The sequence below is a fragment of the Urocampus carinirostris genome, chromosome 12 (assembly GCF_059441175.1).
Source record: "Urocampus carinirostris isolate Australia breed hairy pipefish chromosome 12, RoL_Ucar_1.0, whole genome shotgun sequence".
Taxonomy (NCBI): domain Eukaryota; kingdom Metazoa; phylum Chordata; class Actinopteri; order Syngnathiformes; family Syngnathidae; genus Urocampus; species Urocampus carinirostris.
This window is the reverse complement of record NC_142360.1, coordinates 8,245,355-8,255,135: the sequence shown is the minus strand read 5'-3', so window position 1 is coordinate 8,255,135 and position 9,781 is coordinate 8,245,355. Positions and strand designations below refer to the sequence as shown.

The following is a 9,781-nucleotide window of genomic DNA, read 5'->3' as shown; positions in this document are numbered from 1 at the left end:
AGAAGTTTGAGCTCCCTCTAAAGATTTTCGATCGGGTTCAAATCTGGAGACTGGCTGGGCCATGCTAGAACCTTGATATGCCTCTTATGGAGCCACTCTTTGGTTTTCCTGTCTCTGTACTTCGGGTCGCTGTCATGTTGGAAGACCCAGCCACGACACATCTTCAATGTTCTTACTGAAAGAAGGAGGTTGTACCCCAAACTCTCACAATACACGCCCCAGTCATCCTCTCTTTAATGCAGTGCACTCGTCCTGTCCCATGTGCAGAAAAACAAACCCAAAACATGATGCCACATCCCCCACCCCTTCGCAGTAGAGCTGGTGTTCTTCGGATTGTACTTTTCATTCTTCTTCCTCCAAACACGCTTAGTGGAATTGTGACTAAATAGTTCCATTTTGGTCTCATCTGACCACAAAATCTTCCCCCATGACTCTTCTGTATCATCCAAATGGTCATATGCACACTTAAGACGGGCCTTGACATGTGCTGGTCTGAGCAGGGGAACATTTCGTGCCATGCATTATTTCAAACCATTACGTCTTAGTGTTTTACCTAGAGTAACCATGGAAACGGTCGTCCCAGCTCTTTTCAGGTCATTGACCAACCCCTGTCATGCAGTTCCGAGCTGAACCCTCATCCTTCTTGGAATCATTGAGAGCCCACAAGGTGATATCTTGCATGGGGCTCCACTCTGATTGAGATTGACTGTCATGTCTAGCTTCTTACATTTACTAATTATTGCTCCAACAGTGGACCTTTTTTCACCAAGCTGCTTGGCAATTGCTCCGTAGCCCTTTGGAGCCTTGTGGAAGTGTACAATTTTGCCTCCGGTGTCTTTGGACAGATCTTTTGTCTTCGCCATGTTTCAAGTTCAAGTCTTACTGATTGTTTTGGGTGGACAGGTGTCTTTATGCAGCTAACGACCTCAAACAGGTGCATCTGATTTAGGAGTACAGGTGGACTTCTAATGGGCGGACTAACAGGTCTTTCAGTGTCAGAATTCTAGATGATACACGGGTGTTTAAATACTTATTTTTTTCACTGTATTTGAAAATAGACATGGTGGCGCCTCAAATATTCAGAGATCATCTAGTGAGATTGTGGTATGAATACTCATTCTGTTTGTGTTTTTGTCTTTTTTTGGAGGCAGGGGGGCTGTTTCTGGAACAGATTATTCGCTTCGTCTCCATTTGAAAGAAAAAAGATGATTTGAGAATTGAGTTCATGGAAAATTTTATCTAAGGGTACAGAGTGCAAATATTTTTGAGCTGCGAGTACTTTTAAAATTATACTTTTATATCAGAGTTCATGTTTTTTTTCATATATTTATTTGAAATGTCTTTTTTGAGAATCTTTTTTTGCCACTAAAAGGCGCTAAACATTTCAAAATGTCCCTTTAAGTTCTAGTGTTGGTTAAGATTTTTGTGGTCAGTAATTTTGTTTTGTTTTATTGAATTACGGTACATAAAACCGATTGCGGTTTTGATCAATCTTCGATTTGGGTTTATCTTATATATTATGGATTTCATTTTTCTTGGTACTTTTTAATGTTGTTGTTTCAGTCACAAATTTTTGTTTTTGTAAAGTTTTCATATTATTGAAATAGTTTCCTGAAGGTCATGTTATTGAAAGTAATTTAAAAGAATTAAATACATTAAAATAAGGATTTGCTTGCTACTTGCTAATACTCAATATTAAACACAGTATGTTTTATTAGTCCAGTGTCTATAGTGATTGGGTGTAAAAGGTAGCAACCACAAATTTTTACCACTAAATTATACAAAATGTCCCTTTACAGCAGGGGTGTCAATCAGGTGGCCCGTGGGCCGAATTAGGCCCGCTGAGGGATTGAATCCGGCCCACGTGACAACACTGAGGGAAGCGCAAGAGAAGGTTGAAATATGTCCACTTAATGTTGCCTAAGCCAGGTGCCTCTCACAAACGCTGTGCTTGTATTTCTTTCTCTCTGTCTCCCACTCTCTCTCTCTCTCTCACTCCCTCTCTCTTCCTCCCTTTTCTCTCACTTTGTATCTCTCTTTCAATCTCTCTGTCTCTCTTTTTCTCTTTATTTGTTCCTCTTTGTCTCTTTCTTGTCTCTCTCTGCCCAGTCTGGAGGACATTGCCTGCTCTCGCTACCTCAGCAGAGCAGAAAACATCATCAAGAATTTTTCTCACCCCGGCCACCACCTCTTTGACCTGCTGCCTTCCGGCAAGCGCTACAGGTCACACAAAACAAAAAGAAACAGACTCAGAGACAGTTTCTCCCCCAGAGCCATTACCACCCTAAACACACACCGCACAAAAAACTGAAAACTCTTGCAAACACACTCATCTCATCAGCTGTACCGTTTATCCTTATTAGGGTCGCGGGGGGGGGGGGGGGGGGGGGGGGCTGGAGCCCATCCCAGCCATCTCCGGGCAGTGGGCAGGGGACACCCTGAACTGGTTGCCAGCCAATCGCAGGGCACACGGGGACAGACTACTCACTCGCTCAGTCACACCTAGGGACAATTTGGACCGGCCAATTCACCTGAAATGCATGTTTTTGGAACGTGGGAGGAAACCGGAGTGCCCAGAGGAAACCCACGCAAGCACGAGGAGAACATACAAACTCCGCACAGGAAGTCTGGAGCCGGAGTTGAACACACGACAGGTTCCCATGACATGAACTGCGCCGCACAAGCGCTAACCACTGCGCCGCCGTGCTGCTGCAAACACACTACCTCATACAAACGTAAAATGGTACTCATGTCTATGTTTCTTGCACAATGTTGACTGCACTATGTTTACTGCTTACCTTGGACAATGTTGACTATTTTTTTTGCACTATGTTGACTATTTTTGCACCAAATGCATATTGCACAAACCCTTACGATACCAACTGTATGCAACATCCTACATGCCGTCATTTCTTTGTGTAAATATTGTGTAAATTATAACCATAACCTTAGCCTCCTTGTTTTATAACCTTATCTTCTCTGTTCCTTATCTTCTTGGTGTCTTTACCTCACTGTGAATGTGTGAAACTGGAGTGTCATGCCCAATTTCGTTGTCACAATATGTTAACCCATTTTGTAACAATGACAATAAAGGTATATTCTATTCTATTCTATTCTAGAGAGTGTTAACATTTCAAAATGTCGATTTTAAAATGTCAATGTCAAGTCAAGTCAAGTCATTTTTATTTGTATAGCCCTAAATCAAGAAGAGTCTCAAAGGGCTTCACAGATTATTACACTCTATTACACAGACTATTTTTCAGACGACGAGAAGAGTAGGTTATTCATATGCTATGGAGTAGAAGTGAATTTTAAGCTTAGATTTAAACATTGTTGTTGTTTCTTTTAAGAAAAATGATTTGATGATAAAGCAACAGTATATTTCAAGTTAATGTTCGATATTTTAGGATTAAAGTGTAACCTTTATTTTTTAGGAAGGAGCTAAATAACCGGATGTCCGTTTAAAGTCAATAGTAAATTATTTCCATGTAGTCAGGTGAAATACTATCGCCAATTTATTTATTTTTTTCCGCAAAATGTGCCAATCAACCGGTTTCCGGAATTGTTTTTCTGCCAAATATCAATTCGACTCAGGTTCTATAAAAGTACACAGTGGTTCCAATTTGGTCAAACCACTAACCAATAAAAAATGCAGCCAGAAAATTTCCCAAATTGAATTTATTCCCTCGTAAATACTCCCTTGTTCCAAAAAGACCGTTAACATTGAATGAAGATGGATTCTTGCGTGTGGTCGGCAGTTGTGACAATTATTTGCTCGCTTTGCATGCAAGCGAGCTTGATCACAAACTCCATCGCGTTACATAACAGGAAACCTCTCATGCATCTTCTTAAATTTCAACCCATTTTTTTCTCCTTTTTTTTGCTACAAAATGTCAGGTTTCAGCAAAGCCGAATGTCCTCTTGGGTTGATCACGTTTGATTTAGAGTGTATTTAAAAGGGATTTATATAGGCCAGGGGATTACTAATTAAACCTTTAGGCCGATGCCTGAATTTGGCCTCAAAATGGATTATATTGGGGAAAATTAGTTTTCCACAAATCTGCTGTCTGCAGCCATTTATAAGCTGAGTAATTCCATCGTCAGGAAAAAAAATAAGGCTTGTGACAATGAAGTACTAAACACGTTGGACAAAACCATTTTTTAAAAGAAAAACGTTTTTTTCTGCAACTTAACGTTCCCTTTACAATCAAGTACAATGCCAAAATGTAAACAGAATAAAACTGTCATTATTACTGATGTGAGCCACCTGTGCACACTCCTTTGGCGCCAACTGCATCGGACTCTGATTGGCTCCCTGTCCCTATTTAAACCCACTCCTTTCTGTCACCTGTTGTCAGTCCGTCCGCGAAGCTCAGTTAACTCCAGGCAAGCTTTTTCTACCCTGACTCCCTCCTGTTTTTGCTCCCGTCCGTTTCCCGGCTTTGACACGTTTTTGATCCTAACCACGTCTACTCTATTCTCCTGGCTTTCGACTCGTTTCTGATCCCGACCACGTTTGGTGCTCTCCTGTTCCGGCTACTGACCCGTTTTTTTCCGTTCCCGACACCGCCATTGCTTGCCACCGAGGTCCCATTTCCGCATTCAGAGGTACCTGCCTCTGTAACAAAGCAGAAGTCCAATTCTGGGGGGGGGGGGTGTTTGTGGTTAGAAGGGGCGGGGGGTTTGGGGGGCGGCAGTCCGAAGTCGAAGTCAGAAGTTTGAACGTAGTGCGGTTGTGAAACCGCAAAGCTCTGCGTTTTTTTTTCAAGGTTTTGTAGTGAGTGATGTTTTGGCCAACCACAATTGTTACTGTTCCAGTTTTAGAAGCGCCGACCAATCAGAGGCAAGTTTTAATAATAGCACAAGCCAATAAACGTGATTCAAAGTTTGCAAGCACCACACTATGCCACACCCACCGTGTGAGGTCATTGAGTGTCATGGCGGACTCCTTAAACATCGTCCCAGAGTCAACAAACGAGAAGGAAACGAATATTGCACCAAAGAGGGGCGGTACATCACTTGTTTGGACCTATTTTGGTTTTGACGCAGCGGACGTGGAACAGAAGAAAACCCCAGTTGCAGAATTTACTTTCACGTAGTCGTTAGGTCCAGAGGAAACACAAGTAATTTGAACCAGCACCCTAATAAATATCTTATTATTACACTGGGGGGGCAAGGGGGCGCCAGCCTGCAAAAGTTTTGGGAAAAACTAAATTTGATAATATGCAATTAAAAAGGTTTTTTTCTTGGGTAATTTTGCTGAAAAAAATATTTACAAGTACAGAAAATGAGAACTATCTTTTTTAATGTTAGTGCAGTTCATATTATGTCTTCATTCATTTCTTTCATAGAGGTGGTATACACAAAGAGACTGGGGTCAAGAATGGCAGCAAGGCAAAAGTATTTTATTGGTAGTACTTCCATTTACCATTATATACCAGAAATTCCAGACTGAAAGTTGTTTTTCTCTACATTTTAAACACTGCGGCGTCCAAAACAATGTGGCTGTTTTATTTTCTTATAATGATCACAATTCTTTTGTATGTATTGGCAATACTTGGTCTCCTCTTTATCATTTTGTCATGTGCACAAGGGATGGGAGAGTTTATGAGCAGTTGCAAGGCTCAGCTTGTCTTCATGTAAGGGTTTCAGAATTTTAGTCTGTACAGTACATTGAGTACATTTGTCATAATCCTGCGTATAAGTAAATGCCAATTTCATTAAGATTGACAGCTGCTGACACAGTCCGATAACACGTGTTATAATTGCAGCCCAATGTGTTACTTTTCTGTACTAGACATTTCTCCTCTGATTTTTCTAAAATGTATGAAATGGACGTCAATTAGTTCCTTTCAGGTCTCTTTAAGCCTGCGGTCTAAAATCTGGTGCGGCTTGTACAAAAATAAAGTTGAGTTTCTTCCCTAAATTTGCGCATACGGATTTTGATCAAGTGCACTCTGTAGTCTGGATTTTACGGTATATTATCATTACATTTTTTAGACTTTTGATCTGTGGGTCCGAATAAAAAGCCTTTATGGCTCCATTCGGCCCTGGGCAATAGTTTTCCCAACCCTGGTCTAGACACTGGTTTTTGGTGCTGCAACAAACTGTCTGTAGGGACAAGTCCGAAGGCAAATCGCTCATAAAGTTTTACTTCAGGAGAATCAAAAACAGTAATGGTGTAAACATCGCTTCAAATACTGCACAGTATTCACAACCTCACTCCTAATGTTTAGAAGTCTGTCATGATTACTCGTTAATTTCACCTGTGCCCGCTCATTTGGCGCCAGCTGCTGCGGACTATCTGATTGGCACCCTGTCCCTTTTTAAGCCCGGTCCTGTCAATCTCCTGTTGTCAGTCCATCTGTGAACCTCTGTTGATACAAGGCAAGCCTTTTTGACCCTGACTTCCGCCTGTCTCGTTTTTGTATCCGTTTTTCCACCTGTTTGTCTCTGGCTACGACCTATTTTGATCCCGCCCACGTCTGCTCTCCCTCCCGGCTTACGACCCGTTTCTGAGCCCGATCACGTTGTTGCTCTCGTGTCCCAGCTATCGACCTGTTTCCGTCCCTGACACCGCCATCGCCCGCTATGAAAGATCCACTTCCGTATTCGGCTCACAATCCGATTGTGAAAGCGACTGGCTTCCCGCGTCCAGCGAGCACCGGATCGTGAGGGCAGCCCTTCCCCTTTTTTTCAATAAGACTTGTGGTAAACGTTATGCATATGGGTCCTGATTCAGTTCTGGTCGTGACAGAAGTCATTGTTTGCATTTTATTGGCTTCAGTGTGTGTGTGTGTGGGGGGGAGTGGTTAATGGCTAGTGGGATTTGCTGGAAAATATCGGGCTAGTCAGACCTGGCTGCAAGGCCATTTTTCAGACAAAAAACAAAGCCAAATAAGATTAGTCAGTCAGTGCAAACCATAATCTTCAACAGGCTAGTATATTGAGCCGCACAAATTACTCAGCTACATGTTTGTATACATTGAGTAAACAGTGAAACCTCATAAGTCAAAGACTTTTTCCCTTTTTCTTTGGCATTTTTTTTGCGTGCGATGCCACCGCAAGTTTGAAAGTAGGCGGCTTAGATAGGGCAGCATATGGCAATAACACTGGAGGTGTTATTTATTACACTCACAAAAACTTTTTCCAGCTACATTTCGAAAAAGATGTTGTAGCATCGCTCTTCTTCCCTTGTTTATATCAAACTTAAACCGTTTTGCTGTGTTTTACAGAGCAATAAATATTGTGATTTTAATCAAAACTGAAAATAAAAAAATTATTATCAATTTTATCCGTCCATAAAAAGACGAAGAGGTATTATTTAGAGGGGGGAATAAAAAAATGAATCTTGCATTTTTAAATACTTGTAGATTGAGAAATTCGTATTTATTTTACACAACATGAGACTCATCTAAAAGGAGCTGACATAATTGTCTGCCATCTTGCTGCTATGAGTACCCAAAAATGTCACGGTTGCCATGGCGCCCAATTGGCCCTGCCCGTGTGGCGCCAGCTGCGGCTCGTTGACAGATTGGCTTTCCGTCTATTCAAGCTCAGCGCTTTCACTCTTCCTTTGTCAGCCCGTCAACGAACCTCTGCCCCGCAAGACTCCATCCTGTTTCCTGTTGGTATTTCCTGTCCGGTATTGTTCCCGTCTATTTTTGTCCTGTTATTTATTCTCTTCAGTTTTCATTCCCGTCTAGTTTGTCCTGTTTAATTTTGATATCCTCTTTCAATATCAATCCCGCCGCGGGTTCTGATTGGCTCCCTGTCACTATTTGAACCCAGACCTGTCAGTCCCCTGTTGTGAGTCCATCTGCGAACCTCTGATTTTCAAGGCAAGCCTTTTTTTCTCCCGTTTGTCTCCGGCTATGACCCGTTTTGATCGTGACCACGTCTGCTCTCCCGTCCCAACTTACGACCGGTTTCTGTCGCCGACCACATTTTTGCTCTCCTGTCCCGGCAATCGACCTGTTTTTCCGTCCCTGACACCGCCATCTCCCGCTACGGAAGATCCACTTCCGTATTTGGATCACGATCCGATTGCGAGACATCCTTCCAGCGTCTAGCGAGCATCGGATCGTGGGTGCAGCCCTTCCTCTTTCCTCCAATAAAACTTGTAAGAAACGTAACGCAAGTGGGTCCTGTAATAATCTTGCAGCTACACAATTTTTCGTAAAAATTTGGCAACATATAGATCCAAGAAGTTGCAAAAACAAAGTACTTGGGATGTTTTTGTTTGATAAGCCCTTTGGCGGAGGAATTAAACAATCATTGTAAAAGTCATAAAATCCATAACTGACCTCACGTCACTTTTGCATATCCAAGGGAAGAAAGTCAGCAAAAAAAATAAAATATAACGTATAATCCCAGACGATATACACAAGTTCCTTGGCAGAAGTCAGAAATAAAGGTGGATATCCAATTGCAAACGTGTATCAGATGTGGTCCTCGATGGGGAACACCAAGCGAGTGCTCCGGCTCAGAAACTCTTGCTCTCTAGAGTCCAGCTCGCGTTCGAGAGCGTCCTCGGACGTGCTGCCGCCGCGTTTGCCGTTAGCGCTCCAACCTGGCGTGGCGTTGCGAACGTCGGACGAATGCCCGTTGGTGGCGATGGCTGCGTCGCCAAATGTGAAGGACAGGTCGCCATCGTCATTGTCTGGGTCCCTCACTTCCTCCTGGTTCTAGGAAAAAATAAACTTTTTTAAGAAGTAGTTTGTCTTTGACATCATCAACATCGACCCCAAAAATTTGTCTTCTGTTTAGGGAAGCTAAACATTGTCATGATTACAAATTTGGATCACCTATGCCCACTCATTTGGCGCCAGCTGCTGCGGGCTGTCTGATTGGCTCCCTGTCCCTTTTTATACCCGATCCTGTCACTCTCCTTTTGTCAGTCTGTCTGCGAACCTCTGTTGATACAAGGCAAGCCTTTTTGACTCTGACTCCCGCCTGTCCCGTTTTTGCTCCTGATTTTCCATCTGTCCGTTCCTGATCCTCCGTTTGTCTCCGGCTACGACCCGTTTTTGATCCCGACCACGTCTGCTCTCCCGTCCCAGCTTACGGCCCGTTTTGATCCCGACGACGTTTTTGCTCTCCTGTCCCGGCTATCGACCGTTTTTTCCGTCCCTGACACCGCCATCTCCCGCTACGGGAGATCCACTTCCGTATTCAGATCACGATCCGATAGCGAGAGCAATATGCTTCCCGCGTCTAGCGAGCACCGGATCGCGGGCGCTGCCCTTCCTCTCTTTATCTCAATAAACTTGTGAGAAACGTTACACGATTGGGTCTACCCTTTATTTTGGACGTGACAAACATCGGATTTTACTCTTTTAAAGGCTGTGCAACACAACAATTTTGCAAAATTTTAGGAAGCATTTTTCTCATCATAAAGTGGGAGTAACTATGACTACCTGTAACTATGACTCCCTTTGGTAGCTAAATGCATCATTATCTCTTCTGTGACACGCATGGATGAATGGCTGAACAAAATCTCCACTGTTCTTATGGAGTAAGATCGCAGTTTTGGCAGAATCAGTGGGGAAATGTCTATTTTAAGTAACGCATAGTGCCAGGATTTAGACACTCCTTTGTGGACACTGTCAACAGCTGTTAATCTTAATCAACTGTCACGACCAGAGCAGAAGTAGGACGCAGATGGGTAATGTTACTCACAATTTTATTGAAATATAGAGGAAAGGCAGCGCCAGCGATCCGGTGGTCGCTGCACGCGGCAGACATGCCGCTCACGGGATCGGAGCGTGTTCCGAATGCA

The 9,781-nt window shown here is 43.0% G+C and overlaps 1 protein-coding gene across 1 annotated transcript in view; it reads right to left on the bottom strand.

Annotated features, from left to right (window-relative positions):
• Positions 1-3,660: 3,660 nt before the first annotated feature.
• Positions 3,661-9,781, bottom strand: part of slc9a7 (solute carrier family 9 member 7) — a 67,467-nt gene continuing 61,346 nt past the window's right edge. The window contains exon 17 of the mRNA XM_088349868.1: positions 3,661-8,687. Coding sequence (XP_088205994.1) covers positions 8,442-8,687 — 246 coding nt within the window. The 3' untranslated portion in view covers positions 3,661-8,441. The remainder of the gene's footprint in view (positions 8,688-9,781) is intronic.